Source organism: Micromys minutus (genome assembly GCF_963924665.1).
Source record: "Micromys minutus genome assembly, chromosome: 3".
Lineage (NCBI taxonomy): Eukaryota > Metazoa > Chordata > Mammalia > Rodentia > Muridae > Micromys > Micromys minutus.
In genome coordinates, this window is record NC_137972.1 from 67475963 (window position 1) to 67492436 (window position 16474).

Consider the following 16474-nt stretch of genomic DNA (forward strand, 5'->3'; position numbering starts at 1 on the left):
CACCGTGTGAGTGATTTCTGATCACATGAGAGTTAGCTATGGAGCCCTTGGAAAGCAAGACACGTAAGGCAACCACACTCAGAATCATTGAAAGCCTCACTAGAGCCAGTCAGCATCTCTGGAGAAGACTTGTCACCAGCACCGGGTGACGAGGGTATCGGAGACACTAGTTGTCAGCTCCAGCAGGCAGCACGCTTACATCAGACAGGATTTCACAGACCCAAAGAGCACCTCCCAAGCTCAGAGCGAATTTGTCTTTGCAGACTCGTGAACGTAAGAGATGACATACGGCATGAATCTGTTTTGCAGAATCAGAGCTCCAGGACTTAAAAAATGTCTCAGCCTGGAATCAGCCATATATTGTCAATGCAGATGAGTGTGTCAGAGTAAGTGGATAAGAATGTCAGCGTCGGGGAACTGGAAAAGGCAGTGGATGGCTAGACACAGGTGCTGTCACATGCCTAGGATGCTTGTGTGTGCCTCGTCACCTTAGCACCTTTCTCCACTCCTGCTGCCCCTTTGGGTGGAGGCTTAGCCAGCAAGGCGCTATCATGTTCACACTGACCTTTTGAAAGTCTTTCACAGTAGGATTATTTTCCCTTCAGAACCACCAATAAAGTCTTCCTTTTTCTTGGTATCTGAAAGATTGGTGCCAAAGATCCCCAAGGGTACCCAGGCCTGTGGGTGCTCAGTTTCAGCATATACAGTGGTGCAGTATTTATGGAGAGTCTATAGGCATCCTCCTACGAACTCTAAATCACCTCTAGATGACTGATCATTCTTAACACAGTGCAGGCATGATATGAATTGCTGTTATGTAGTATTCTTCAGGGGATAAAGTCTGTTTGCGGTTTGCACATGTCAGTACAGATGTACTAGCCAGCCTCGTAGGCCTAAGGTGTAATTGGCTCATGGGTCAGCCGTCACAACCCCCACCCCCTTTTTTTCTGAATGTTTTCAGAGAAGCTAGTTGAATTCAGAGAGGCAGAACTCTAGATGCAGAGGGCTTGCGGCACAGCTGAAAGCGAAAAGAAACCGAAGGGCAAATGGAATTTATCTGACCTTCCAACCAATTTCATTTGGCCTATTTGTCCTCCTAAAGTGGGGTGCACCCTTGTTCGTTTCTTCGAGAAACAGTATTCAAGAAGCTTACCAGGTACCCATCTCCACAGCATTTCCTGTGCTGCAGTTTTCCTTCCCACAGCCTTGGGCAGAGGAATATTACTGTAATCCTTACATGGAAAGGGAAATGAAGGCAAAGAGAAATGAAGGGCTTTGCCCAAAGTCCCTTTTCAATTAAGCAGAGCTAGTGTGAACAGTGAGCAGCCCGCCTTCAGAGTCAAGACCTCACTCAGCTGCTGAGTTAGGTCCTAATGGACTTTCTCTGTAGGCTATGCAAGGAGATAACTGGGGGGTGAATTCCTTGTTTCCTTTGTGTCCCCACCAACACCAGCCTTTCATTGGAAGCACACTAGACGTGCTCTCACTAGTAAGCCTCTGAGAATGCAGGTCCCTGTTTATATCTTAGGACAGACATGTTTTTGGTAGATGCCCTCTGAGCCCCTGGTGGCCGGGATGGCTTCTTGAGTCTCCCCCATCTTACTCTATTTGTTTTTATTGGGCGCCTCTCTGAAGTAGGGTCCCCCATACTTAGGTCTCTGCTCTGCTCTACTGGCTGCTCACGTCCATATTGAGACAATCCATGGGGGAATGGATGGGTGTACATGGAGACCTGTGGTAGCTGAATAAGATGAAAGCATCAGTCAGAGGAAGAGAGGGAGGCAGGGGCAGACCTGCCCAGCCTTGCTGTCAGCAAGGAGATACAGAAGGCTGGGCGGGTCTTCTTGGGTCTCCAGGGTGCAAGACACTACCTTGTGTCAGGGAGTCCCAGCTGGGGAGGGCGCAGCGGATGGACTGCTTTCTCTCATTTTCCTTTGAAGCAATTAGTTTAGTTGATCAGTGATCTGGAGGTTTTACTTTGAATATGAAAGCTCTGCCAAAGTTATTCATTAGCAAATATTCCAGAGACCACAGGTGTTAGCATGAAGAGGCTGGAGAGTAAGCCAGTGCCTCTCTTCCTTTGAGAGAGGAGAAACTGAGGCTGGTAAAAGATTCCAGGGGTTTCAATACCCTCCTCTGACCTCCAAGGGGATCAGCGTAGAAGAGTACATAGGCCAAACACCCATGTGTGAAATATAAAATGAACTAGATCTAATTAAAAAATTTTTCTCTATATGGGGCTAGAAGAGATGACTCAGCAGTTACGAGATAAGCACTTTCAAGAGGACCTACATCCTGGCTCACGGTGGTCTGTAACTTCAGTCCCGGGGATCCAACACCCTCTCTGAGCTCCATAGACACCTGGTGTATGCACATGGTATACAGACACACATGCAGGCAAAACATCCGACAACAAGGTTTTGTTTTGTTTGAAAAAAAAAAAAGGAAGTTTTCTGCTTCCTGAACCCTGAGGTGCCCATTTTGATAAAATAACCTACTATGGGTCATCACAGACACATGGTCACTGGGCTATCTTTCTATGCAAGCCGAGGCTGCCTCTCACGATGGGGATAAGGTAAAGGAAGCTGAGCTTGCTGTATGTTTGAGGCCCTCTTATGTATTAATCCAGGACTGAAGACTTAGGGTGGGCCAGAGCATCGTGTCCGTCTCTGAGGAGACTGCCACCTCCTTCTCTTCCTGTATCCTACCTTTAAAGGACACCACACCATGGGGGGTGGCTGGAGGAGGGGGCAGAGCTGCCTGGGTCTGTGGCAGCTAGTCACGAGAGCTGGCAGCCTCCCTGCATCTGCTGTGCCCGCTTCCTCTCTAGTCCCTGAAGCCACAGCCTCCAATATGACACAGGAGACAAGTCACCTTCAGTAACTGTGTGGACAGACCATGGACAATGTATACTAATGGGCGATCAGAGATGAGTAACAGACCATACCATCTGAATCTTTTTTTTTTTTTTTTTTTTTTTCTGTGCACAGTTGAGTGTCATTACATCTATTCATGCTCACGTGTTGTGGTCCCTACAACCATTTCGAAGCTGAAACTACGTGTTAAATACTCATTTCCCATCCTTCTTCCTTCCAGCCTCGACGCCAATATCCCATTTCCTGTCTGGGTGCTTCACTACTACGATGTTCTTAGCAGTGAACTCTCCCATGCGTACTAGCTTGTTTCACTTAGCCTGGTGTCCTCTAAGCTCATCCCCGTTGCATCCTGTGTCTGCATCTCCTTCCTTTCCGAGGCTGAACCATCTTCCACGGCACACCGGTACATTCCACAGTCACCTCCTCAGCCACAGACGGATGGACACTTGGGCTGTTCCCTTCTTGGCTGTAGCGATATTCTGTGAGCTTGGGTATGCACCTGTTGCCGACAGCTCTGGCTTTTGCTTCTATATAGGAGAGTCTTGGTTTTTAAAGTGAGAAGTTTGAAGATTCGTTCCTCTGGCTGTCTTTGCATAACTACTCTCCGGCGAGAGTTTCAGATGTTAAAGTTTAAGTCCTATAGAATCTTTCTTCTCCCCACCTTCTTTTGGTAACCTGACAGTCTCCTCCAACATGGCCTTCCTTCATGGAGTAGACCAAGCAGCACCCAGCACTAAGCCCCCGTTGCTCTGTGCTGTGCACAGCCATTTGTGCCCAGGGGCACAGGTACTCATGGCTATGAGCAAATCTGAGCCTGTGAATTTCTCAGCTAGGGCTTTCTGAGGGCAAGGCCACCATCACCCTGTTTCCTCTACACCCAGGGAAACAAAAGCAACCAGGGGCCTTTTGGAGACAGGAAAGTCTGAGCCAGTGTCCGATGCTGCCAGGATCACAGGCCACTGAAAACCTGCAGACATGTGAGGGGTGGGTTCTACAGTCATAGTAACATTTAAGTGAGGCACTAGTGTTAAAAACCTGGTATAAAACTCATGTACAATCTGAATATCGGCTTCTTAGGGGAGAGTTTGAGATCCCTGCTTCCTGTCATGAGATCCCTGCCCTTTGGGTTTGGGGCCATCTCTCCTAACTATGGAGACCAGATGTAGTTAGACCCTGGTCGTTAGCAGGCAACAAGGACACACAGTGTGATCCCATCCTTAGTAATGAGTCAGCTGCAGGGTAGATGTCCTATGGAAGGGTCATGAGTCCTAACAAACGGTGAGATGCTCGGACCTGGGGCCATTATGGGCAGGTCCACGCCTCCTGCAGCCTCCCTATCTCAAGATCACCTTCTTTGGAATAAGTCCCCTTTTCTTTCTCTTTCTTCTACAGTACTCCGGGGCATTTCGGGTTTAGCTTTGGTTAGAGGAGGGAATAGTGATGCAGTTCAAATAACCTATCTGTCATTCACAACACAGAGCTAAATAGAGGGGCACAGATATATGTTACAGGAGTCGAAGCATTTCAGCTTTTGTCTTCTAAACCATGAATTCTATTTATTTGTTCGCTTATCGGGACAGGGTGTCACGTAAGCCAGGATGGCTCTAAACTCACCATGTGGCAAAGGCTGTTCAATACTAATATGCCTGACTAGTCCATATTTTCACTGGTTTTTGGTTAGGGTTTTATATGAAGAGACACCATGACCATGGCAGCTTTTATAAAAGAAAACACTCGGGCTGGCTTACAGTTCAGAGGTTTCCCACTATTGTCATGGTGGGAAGCATGGCAGCACACTGGCAGACAGTGCTGGAGAGGTAGTTTCACATCCTGACCAGCAGACAGCAGGAAGGGGGAGACACTGAGCCAGACTTGAGCATCTGAGACCTCAAAGCCCACCCCCATGACACACTTCCTCCACTGAGGCCACTGCCTATGAGTTTATGGACACCATTTTCATTCAAACCATCACAGTGTTCACTGGGAAAGGGAACTGGGTGGTGAGGTGCTTTGTTTTATTTGCAGTGAAAGAACAAAATTGAAACCAATGACAAGCTGTCCAGAGAGTTAGCATCCATAATGCATGCTCTTGGGGAGACTGTTGCTGGCTTGGTCTCGTCAACCCCAACACTGTCACAAAAACAAGATGGTCTATATAGAACTGCAAAAGATACCTGCAGGGCTGTCCCCACCTGGGAGCCTCACTGTCCTCGGGCGCCCAACAGTTGTCTTCGCCGGGGGTGAAGCTTGACTTCCAAAGCTCCCCACAGCTTGCTGTGATTGGGAAGAGGTAGACCCTTTGAGAGGTGGGTCTGGATGTGGGTGCATACCCTCAAAGGGGCCCACAGAAGGCCAACCCCTTTGTCTCTGTTTGTTCTTTCTCCCTGTAGATGAATGGTTTTGCTCTATCATGTGTGCCCCCCATGATGCTCTGGCTCATCACAGGCAGCCAGGACTACCTAACTGTGTATGGTGACTTCTAGAACTGTCAGATCGAACAAACGTTTTCTCATCACAAGTTAACTGCCTGGGGTACTTTGTTACAGTGACAGAAGGCTGACAGTGTAAAGAAGGGTTCTGTTCAGTCAGGGTTATGTTTTGGTGAGCAGTCCCATTAGCAGGGTGGTCATAGGACGGAGTGAGATTGGCATGTGGCTGAAGGGCACAGTATGAGGAGGTACCAAAAGACTCCAGCACGAATGCAAGTAACAGCTAATGCACAAAACCCCATGAACAAAATACTGAAGTCTGCAGTTCAGCTCAGTGTGGCTGATTTCTCCTTTGTGTTTGGTTCCAGTGTTGTTCGATCTCTTCCCATCTAAAGCATTTGTTAAGGGTGTTTTGTGGTTGTCGTTGTTTGTTTTTTGTTTTTGCTTCCCTGACCTGACCTAAATCCTTTTTGCTTATTAGGCCAGCAGTTTCAGCATCGTTCTAGTTGGGTGTGTCAGGTCCTGATGGAAGTATTACAGGAGGGACATTGGTTGTTACCATGGCACCTGACCACATCTTCGCCTGCTTTCTGTTGCTAATAACAATAGTACAGAGTGGGTACATTATGTAGAAAAATATGTTTGCTTTGGCTCATGGTTCTCGGGGTCCAAAGTCAATGGCCTATACAAGTGATGCTTTCCCTGCTGGCAGGGTACCAAGCTGGCTCAGGCTGTCATAACATGACAGGAAAACAGGAAGAGTATCTTCATGTGTTGAGGTGTTTCTCCCTCTTCTTATAAAGCTGTCAAGATACAAGTCATGGGGCCTCCCCATATGAGCTTATCTAACTGTCGTCACCCCTGGAAGATGTCATCTCTAAGTATCAGGTTGGGTTTCCATCATCTTAAAGTTTCATGGTAGGGGCTAAATTCCAGCCCGGAGGAGGCAAACCATCCCAAAGCATCCACAACCCCTGGCTCACGTTCATCACTTCTCCGGTGATGCTTCTGTAGGTCGCTTGACTCCGGCGATTTTCATCAAGATTTCCGCAGCAAGATGTCTCTTTTTGCTTTCATAATTGTATTTTGTGTAATGTTACTTTGAAACTGTATGAAACGTAGCAGAAAGCTTGAGTTTCTTACTGACTTTCTCATATCTGTAGAGACTCATGGTTTCTTGTTTTAGAAGAAGCTCATTGGGATGCTTTGTGCCCAGGTTGTCAGTGGGTGCCCTTCTGTCTGGCCTCTGTATCCTCAAATATCTCTAGAGTTCTTTGGGTCTTTGCTTGCTTCCTGCCAATCTATGGCAACCACATGTTTTTCTGCCTTCCCGTCCCAGAAGCAGGCACTGCCCACAGAGCCCTGTTCTTTCCAGTAGGGTAATGGTATTCATGAGGGCCGAGGGTCGTATTCTTGGTGGCCCTGTAGCTTTGGAGTATTGTTTGCTCTGAGGGGTACGCTGGGGAGGTTGGGACTGTGCATCTGTGTCTACATACACCTCATGTATGACCCTTTGACAAAAATAGGCAAGTCTTATTTTTGTCTCACTGTTTGTGGGGTTTTAGCCCAGAGCCCTGCTGCTGTAGCCAAGCTGAGAGTGTACAGTGGGCCAAAACTATCAGCCAAGAAGCAGGACAGGGAAGGCACTGGCTTATACTCGTCCTTCAATGGCTTCCTCCCACTAGGCTCCACCTCCTTTAATGGTTCTTTCATCTCCCCAAAGCTGGCGACTGAGCTTTTACCACATGGGCCTTTTGGCGACACTTTTCCAAACCGCGGCACGCATGCATTTACTTCTCTATGTGCATTGCAAACAGTTTACAAGAACAGCTAATTCCAGCCCTAAAACCAAAGAATGCTCAAGAGTTCTGCCTCGCATGAACGACCTCGCCTAATGCTGGGAAATCTGGCTTTTATGGTTCCTGATGCACTGATACATTGGCTCACGCCCCTGTGGCTTACCCATCTGAAGTATTCATTGATTTTCATCCCCACGGTGGGTACTTGCTCATATTAGATGTCTAAAGTGGGCCGCTCTGCCTATAGATTCCCCAGGTTTTCCATTGCCTGTGGGAATGCCTTCTTCACTTGCTGAGTTACAGCAGTAGTGCTTTGCCCTGGGCTACCCCAGGCCTTCTCCTTGTGCCCTTCTTACACAAGCCACTCCTCTGTCCTCATGGCATTTGTTTGAAGACTTCAGAAGAGGAAGGGTCACATGTATTACTTTTAAAATCAAGTAGAAACAAAATGGAAGTGAACACACAAGGCATTAGGATCAGGAGTGAAGAACAATAATGAACTTCACCAGCCGCTAAGAATCTTTTAACTAGTAAGGTCTTTAGAGAGGAGATCTTCAAAATTAATGCTGCAGGCTGTTTGTGGCCATGAGCAGTATGAGCCCAGGCCAAGTGGGTAAGTCAGACTTCCTCATCAGAAACCAGGCTGTTTGTTTCAGCCGCTGAAGGGAAAGAAAATGAAGTCTACAAAATCAAAATTAATGTGGGTTTTTTTTTTTTTTCCCTGTGGATTTGCAGGAAGTTGGCCAGTTTAATTGCACTGTTTGGGTGTGTATGTGCTCAAGAACATACTTTTAAAGGACTGAGAAATCGTGCAGTGTCTTAACTCGAGTGGGACTGTAATTACCGCAATAACAGAATGTGGCTGTGTGTATATGTGACTGAAATGGGAAACAGTTTGTGAAATAGTGCTTTAAAAAAACCAACAAAATGTCCATTCTGTCCCTCTGTATTTCCTTAATTATAAATACCAGGTAGCCCGGTGTAGGCTAAATATAGGCCCGGTGGCAATCTCTATTTATAACGTTTTTAGGAGGAAGTCACCAGAGCAATTCAGAATTAATTTGGTGTGTAGGCTTTTACGGGCTCTAATTAGTTGTGTTTTTCTCAAGCAGACCAACTGGGATCAATAGCGTTATATAACTGAGCCCAGGGGACCATGACTGAGACATGGACTCTTCCAGAAAGCCAAGGCCTTTGGAAGATGTCAGCCCAAAGAAAGCCCAGGAGCTCCAGAAGCCAGCCTGCTGCAGCTGCAGGAAGGAGGGCTGGCGACGTCTGCGTCCAGCCAAGGGCAGGCTCCAAGAGCGATAAAGGGTTTTGCAGTCAGAAGCTACAAATGTACTCCCCATTCCTGTGGAGACCTTGAAGGGGGACATTCCCGGGGTTGCTTATCAGCTGTTCCCACGAGGCGAGGTTTAGCCCCTCCAGCCTGGGGAGGTGGGATGATGTTTTTCCTGGACTGTCCAGTCCAAACTATGCAACTCCCGGAAGAGCCAGCTTTCCAGCCCCAGGGCTGGTGGACCTTTGGAAGACTCCGTGTCGTCTGGGGTGGATGCTGGTGCTCAGCAGTGGTCCTGCTGCACATCAGACACAGATCCGTGACTGTCGATCCTCCCTCATTCCTTCAAGTAGACACTGTCTTGAAGAGTACAGGGCGAGCTCCAGCTGGCAGCCTACTGGGCTCTGTAAACACGAGAGTAAGCGCTCATGCTGAAAATAAAGACTCAAGACTCTGCTCCGACACTGCTCGGAGTCTGCTCAGATACTTTTCTCGGGATCTCCTTCAGATCCTCCCCTGTGTGGCTCTGCGCGTCCTCCATGCTCCCATCTGTGGGGGAGCACCTCTGCTCCCCGTGAATAAACTCCAGCCTCCTGGGTTACGAGGAGCTGTGCCTTCTAAATTGCACAGAGGCTAAGTCTGTCCAGGCCACCAACTGTCGGCCTGTCCCTCAACTCCACAGCACAATGGTTTCCAGCTTCACAGCTGTCCTGAGACAGGGACTGGCTGGCAGGCTATGCCCAGAAGGGAAGGAGCTGCCAGGCTTCCCTCTGGATGCACACTCTCCCTGGGCTATGAGAACTCCTCACCGGTATTGACCTGGTAGCATCTGGGGCTGGAATCCTGGAATTTACTCTGTTTACCATGTGTTTTTTGAGCTTCTGTGTACCAGAGATCTTGACAGGGACCGTCATTCCCTGCTGTTTTCAGCCAAAGGAAAAGAGTCATGATGGCCATAGGTAGCCAACTGAGTCTGGGACATCTGAGGAGGCTTCCTGGTGGCAACAATGGCTTTAGCGTAAGGTTAACAATCGCAGGAGCTAGTGGAGTCAGCAAGAGAAGAGAAGGACAGAGGCCAGTATGTGAAACAAGAGAGGTGGCCCTGCATCAGTGCCAGGCTGGGTAGAATGACAGTGTGGAGATATTAGAGAAAGTAAGGGGCCAGCACAGCACCTTGGGGCCTAGTCCCCGTCAAAGACTTGCCCCGTGGGATGACCGTGGACTATTTGAGAAGGTCGGGTGGTACCTCCCACCATACTAGAAGAGAGTAAGGCCAGATGGGGAGGCGGGTGCAAAGCAATGGCGGTAGCTCGGTTGTCTGAGAGTCATTGTCTGCTGACACATGTGTTGTGCCAAGCCTCAGGACAGAGATGCTGAGAGCGTGGCCCGGCTTCCCAACACCTCAGCCATGAGAATGCAGGGTACTCAGGACCCATCTAGGTGGAGGGAGAGGAGGCTCTAGAGGAGCCAGTGGCCCTCAGTTGTGTCCTGGGGATAGGGGTGGAAGAGGGCAACCTGCTAGCAGCCTCCTGGGGAAGGCTCAGCTTCTCCTGCTTCAGAACCCACAAGCCCCATCACCACCCAGGCCTCTGTAACCAGAACCTCTATCTGAGGTCAGACCCAACTCACAGCAGATTTACTGGAGCTATTTGCCTGTTTTGAAGCATATTACAGTGGGTAGCCATAGACCCAGGGCTTCTGAATTAGGGCAGGCAGCACAGGCCCCAACAGCCCATTTGATTTGACAGTTATGGGAAAATCAAAGGTTTGCTAGGCTTTGGTTACAAGCCCTGCATAAACACACACACACACACACACACACACACACACACACACACACACACACACGTATCCACACACCTGAATGTTTACGTATTTACATATACAAATTCCTACATATTCATATACATATGTAAAATACACTCATACATATATATATATACACACACATATATACACAGTCACAAACACATACATATCTATATACATACACACATTTTATAAATTGGCACATCTGAATATATATAATAAACATATATGCACATATGTATCTTAATACTAGTATATCTTACAGCAGAACAAACAGGTACTCATATAACTTGAACATCCATCCATCCACCCACACATGCATACAGAGGCATGGTGGAAAATATACCATTGAGCTTAATGCCTGGCCCCATACTTTGCCCTGGAAGCATTAAGCTGTGATATGGGACCCTGCGTGGACAACATCCTACTGAGAACAGAAGTCAGGTTTTTGGCGTCTCCGTGGCAGCTTCTGTTCTTTAATTGCACTGAGAGATAGAGGTTTGGCGCCTAAGAACCCCTAGCTATGTTATTTGCATGATACGTGGTCTTGAAGACATTACTTCCCTGTCCCATGCCTCAGTTCCCCTACCTATAAAATGACATTAGGGTTAACAGCTAGCTGCTTTGGTTGTGAATTCATCTGAACGTTTGAGCTTGCTGCCTGGGATGGGCGTGGTCACCTGATGCCAACCTAGGTAGGTGCAGTCAGTGCAAGCTGAGCTCCAGAGAAGGACAGAATGGTTGCTCCCAATTCCATGCTCTCTTTGTACCGCCCTTGTCTGACCTGTATACCTACATTACCTAACGTTCTGAAATGTCTAATGGTACCTCCTGGCAGGGAGAATTAAACTGCATTTGACTCCTCTCTCTGTGAGTTTTTGATCTCATTTCTTCCAGTGTCTGGTTGAGATCATTTAGCAAGGCCTTTAATGATGTTTTAATGACATTACCAATTTTATCAACTAATGTATATAGTTACATATTGATGTTGAGTAGCGAAACATGAGCATTTGATATTCAGCGAATTGTTGTATTGGATAGTTCTCTGAGAGACTGATTCTAATGAACACATCGAGAAAATACCATGGGCAGGAAAGGAGAAAAGAGCATATTGGATTTTTTTTTTTTTTTTTTTTTTTTTTTTTTTTATGTAAAGATTTAAGGAACAGTGCCTTCCGCTGCTGCAGGCAGCTTTGCTGATGAAAAGCAGACGGGGTCCTTGGAAGGCTGTAGGTCTGCTGAAGCTGGTTTCTCCTGTCCCCGACAAAGGGGAAGGGAGAGGAGCTGCCCTCAGCCTGTGCGTGGACGCGTTTGAAGCATCCAGTACATCTCTGTAAGGACAGACTGTTCAGAGACCGGCTTGAGAGGTGGTGTGCAGAGTTGTGCCCACTGACCATAGCGGCAGAGTCAGTGTCTGGCATAAACTGTCCCAGCCCATGGCCCAGAGACAGCCCACTGAGAGACAGACCACTGAGGAGCTAAGTTAATGTGAATTTGAGTGTCAAACAAGGATGTTTCTGGGCTGGGCATATATCTCAGTGGGACATACTTAGCTTATGTGAGGTTCATTGTTTAGTCCCCAGCACCCATTTTCTTCCAGAAAAAGCTTTGTGCTTCCTGCCTCTTCTGTCTGTAGGAGCCCTTCATTATCTGAGGGGTCACCGTTTATAGTTGTAGTTAACCCACAATCCACCATAGCCTAAAGACATTAAATTTAAAAACTGGAAATCAGTTTATACATTTCATTTATAACTTACACTCAAACAGATAAGGTTATGTGTAGTATATTATATAGTAGATATAGCTATATTTATTGTGGTTCTATTTTGTTATTAAACTCTGTGCTTAATTTTATTAATTATTTTTGTAATTTTTGTAATACTAATTAATTAATTAGTATTGTGAGTATGTATGTATAGGGAAAATCATAATTACTTTTGGAGTTTGGTGCAATTAGTAGCTTCAAGTAGCCACCCATGTTCTCAGGTAGAAAATTCCTATGTTCTTACACTGTCATTTTGACCCTGAAGATATGACAAATGGATGACAGTCATCTTAGGTCTTAGTGGTATGCGTAGATATGTCCTTTATTGTCGCTGCCTTTGCTTGTCTTGAGGCAGAGTGGTGGTGTTGCTAATTCAGAAATTTGGAGTCCCCCCTTCCCATATAACACTGGGGCCTCAGTCTCCTCATACAATGGCCTCATCTAATAAATGGGAAGACTGAGAGTCCAAGGGAATCAGAGTCACAGAGCAGTGAATCCCTCTGACTAACCTGTGTCAGGATCAGAATACATTCCGGTATCATCTTGTTGAACTAAGAGAGTGCATCCCTGAGAGAGACCCTGTCCAAGCCTGGACCTGCCACCCTGGTATCCTGCCTTCTCTCCTCATGACAACCTGAGATGAAGCCAGAAAGAGTTTTCAAGCTCAGGAACTGCAACCCGAGTCAGTGCTGCAGGGACAGGTCAGGTGAGAATCCAAGAAGAGCTGAGACAGCAAAGGAGAAACAACAGGAAGTGGCTACATAAGCAAACAAGTGTGATCTGTCCAGTGATGCTAGAAGTGGGACCGGGGAATGTACCCAAAGGAAGTGAAGCAGGGACTTGGGCAAATATTGGCACACCCCGTTCATAGTGGTGACATTCACAATAGCCAAATGAAGAGGTAACCCATGTCCATCAGCATATAGATAGATATATCCACACAATGCAATGTTCTTGGCCATCAAAGATACATCATACAACATGGATAACCTTGAAGTCATGATGCTAATCAAAACGAGGCAGGCACAAAAGGACAGATGCTACGTGGCTTCACTAAAGTGGTCAGAGCCTCAGTGTGTTGGCAGCCAGCTTTTCAGGGGCACGAGGATGCCTTGGCTGGTGCTCCCTTCTCATCTGCAGTGGAACTCAACCCTTCTGCTGAGTTATACAAGTGTCTGAACAGGTGCAGTGTTGGGCACTGCTGATCCCTAAGGCCGTTTGCCTAGTTAGTGTTATGGGGACCAGTTGTTCCCTTCCTTCTTCCAAGAGAACAGCTCATCAGTAGAGACCATTTCTAAGGCCATTTCTAAGGATGTTCGCAGTGGCCTAGAGACAAAGAGACAGAGTGACCTTGGGACTTGTTTCAAGGGACGGGATGGCTCCTTTGGCTTGGTCCAGCTACTTGGAGACCAGTAGTTTCCTGAATGGCCTCCAGGATCTCTGTTCAGTGGCTGGTGGCTCAGTGTAGGGTCTATTTCTTTGCCAGCAAATTTCATTCACCTGTTTACCTATTCCCCTAAGAGGGAACTGGCTTAAGTACATAGACTTACAAGACCAACAGTTATGTGACACTCAGCAGGGATAGCGACTGCTTGTGAGCAAACTTACTAAGTGCTGCCATCTAGTAAGTCTCTGGTAGCCACAGGCCCACCCTGCTCTAGCAGACCTTTGGATCAGTAGTTTGAAGACATGAACAATGAGAGTTCCCTGCAAGAAGAGAAGTACCTATGTGCAAGACAGGAGCGGCGAAGTTTGTCATGGCCAAAAAACGATGCCTTGAAGCAGAAAATGAGTGGAGAATTAGAATTGTGGATAATGGTGACAATACTTACGGCCTTCTGGGAGCCCTGCTAGCCCCTCATGTACATAGGTATCCCCTTCAGATCTGGAAGCAATTGGTCCTGCAAACTGGTACTTGGAGTCTCATGAGATGAAAACCCGAAGAGGATAGATGCAGGTTTTCCAACAGGAAGGGGTTAAGATCTGTGCACAGAGTTGTCCCAATCCATAGCATCCCAGACCTGAAGGGAGAATGGAGGGACCTTGAAGAGGAGTCAGAGGGTCACCTCTAGCACCCAGTAAGGGCTACCCTTTGTTAGCACTACCCGAGCGTCCTGGCACCAAGAAGGTGACATTTGACTGTCACAATGCTTCAAGTTCTTTGTGTGTAAGAACAGACTATGTCAGAACAAATTTAAGTGGAGGGGCTTTGTTTATTGTTTTCCCCATTGATTAATTTATTTACTCACTTTTCATCCCATTCACAGCCCCCTCTTAGTCCCTTTCTCACGCAGCCCTTCTCACACCCCCCTCCCCTTCTCTGACAAGGGGGGACCCCCCTTATCATTCCACTGCAGGACTAGGCAAAACCTCTCCCACTGAGGCCAGACAAGGTGGCCGAGTCAGGGAAAAGGATCCACAGGCAGGCAGCAGAGTCAGGGACAGCCCCTGCTCCAGTTGTTGGGGGACCTGCATTAAGACCAATCTGCATATCTGCCACATACATGTGTGGGGGTTTAGGTCCAGCCCATGTATGCTTTTTGGTTGGTGGTTCAGTCTCTGGGAGCCCCCATGGGTCCAGATTAGTTGATTCTGTTGGTCTTCTTGTGGAGTCCCTATGAGGGGCTTTATTTTAACAACAGAAGGCTGTCTCCTGAAAGCCAGGTCAGGAAGCAGTGGCTCTGGGAGGCTGGCTAGCAAAGACATCTAAGGACAGCAAAGAACCCAGCAGAACCTCATGTGTACACGTTCCCATCTTATACAGAGATGTGAAAATGACCAATCTTAGCATCTAAATACCCCCCAGGTCTCTCCTCAGCACCGTCATCTCTATTGGGCATCTACATGTTACAGCCAACAGTGGTTGTGAGGTTGGGTTAATGGGCAGTGTTTTCTGTTAGGTAAACTTTAGTCCCTGTTAAATTCAAGAGGAATCAATAAGGCAAAAAAGTCCAAGGGTAAGCAGTTTTTATATCCATTTAACTCACAAGGGCTGGAGATGAATAGGGATGGAGGCATCCATACTCACAGTCACACACACACACACACACACACACACACACACACACACACGTATATATGTGTATATGATATATACAGATGGATGTACTATAGTATATATTGTATGTACTTATAAACCATGTGTGTGTGTAGACATACATAGATGTGCCCACTGTATTTTTCCCTAAACATGCATACATACCTGTGATAAGGTTTCGTTTGTAAGTCAGGCATGGTAGGAGATGAACAACTAGTGAATAGAGCAATGATATGACATGGATTACATATCGCGGCGTTTTCCATGACATGTTTTCCACCTAAGCTGACTACACATAACTCTGAAATTGAAAGCAGGAGTGGGTCCAGAGGTGGCCCACTTACTCCTCCGTCCCTCTGGAGTCAGCCACTCAGGTGGCTGAGAGGTGTCTGTGTAACTTCATTCCACCTGCATGTTCCAGCTCTGCTCTTGAGGCCACTGGCTAACCAGTGATGTAATGCAGCAAGTGACAGCTAGGACACCGGCCTCTGAAAGCAATGTTGTCCTCACACTCAAGAGTTATTAGACACCGGGCAAGTCCACATGACTGGGAGGGCATGAGTATCAACCTTCCTTGAAGATGGGACAATCAGGCCTCAGGACCCCTTTCAATGTAATGGAAACTTGGGACACCACAGGGGGCTGTGTGTTCTCATTCAACCTCTTACATACAGTCCCTGGGCAGATGGAGCTGTGTGTTTTCTTTGGCTTCCTCCATGAACTTGAGAGGGCAGGCCCATTCTTAGAGGCTTTGGTTTACTCGTGGTATGGAGAGGAAGGGGGATGTTTATAATGGATGTTTTGATGTAGACCTGACTTGACATTAACTTCGCTATCTCAGTGATACTGGACCCAAAATAAACTCTAACTCGTGTCCAAAAATCTTGGCCACAATAGTATAAACTTAGACAATATTAACCAGTGAGATGTGTATGCTTTCTCAGAAACATTACCTTGGGTTGTTTATCTGAAAAGAACTATCCAAACCATCCTTCCGGTTCCCAAACACTGACTGCCAGAGGCACAGGTGGTGGTGGGGTGTCTTCTCTGGAAGCTGAGTTGTGGGAAGGAGGCTTTTGAAATGTCTTTGAGGCATTTTAGAAAGTGGTAACCTGCTTTTTGTTTTGCAGATTGGAAACCTGGACGATTACTATCATTTTTACCACAGCAAGACCTTCAAGAGATCGACCTTGAGTAGCAGGGGCCCCCACACCTTCCTCAGAATGGACCCACAGGTACACACCTCCAGGCACGATTACTTCCCATGGACTTGAGCATCTAGCTCTGCCCTCCTCAAAGTGGACCATAATGGGTTTCTAGTCTCAAAGATTAATTTCTGTATTTACATTGAATAAAAGGCAGCAGAGATAGAGCAACATGCCAGATCTATTAAATGCTTTCAATTTTTGTATCTTTATCAGACTTGACTTTAGCTGGAATTTATCAATATTTTAAAAATCAGTAAGGCTTGGGGGATTGT

At 47.0% G+C, this 16474-nt stretch overlaps 1 protein-coding gene across 2 annotated transcripts in view; it reads left to right on the forward strand.

The window, feature by feature from the left end:
• The window catches only part of PCSK6 (proprotein convertase subtilisin/kexin type 6), a gene marked incomplete at its 5' end in the record, with an annotated part of 176723 nt that overhangs the window by 29991 nt on the left and 130258 nt on the right, over positions 1-16474 (forward strand). For both annotated transcript variants that reach the window (XM_080914064.1, XM_080914065.1), the window contains one exon: positions 16125-16229. In XM_080914064.1, coding sequence (XP_080770190.1) covers positions 16125-16229 — 105 coding nt within the window. The remainder of the gene's footprint in view (positions 1-16124; positions 16230-16474) is intronic.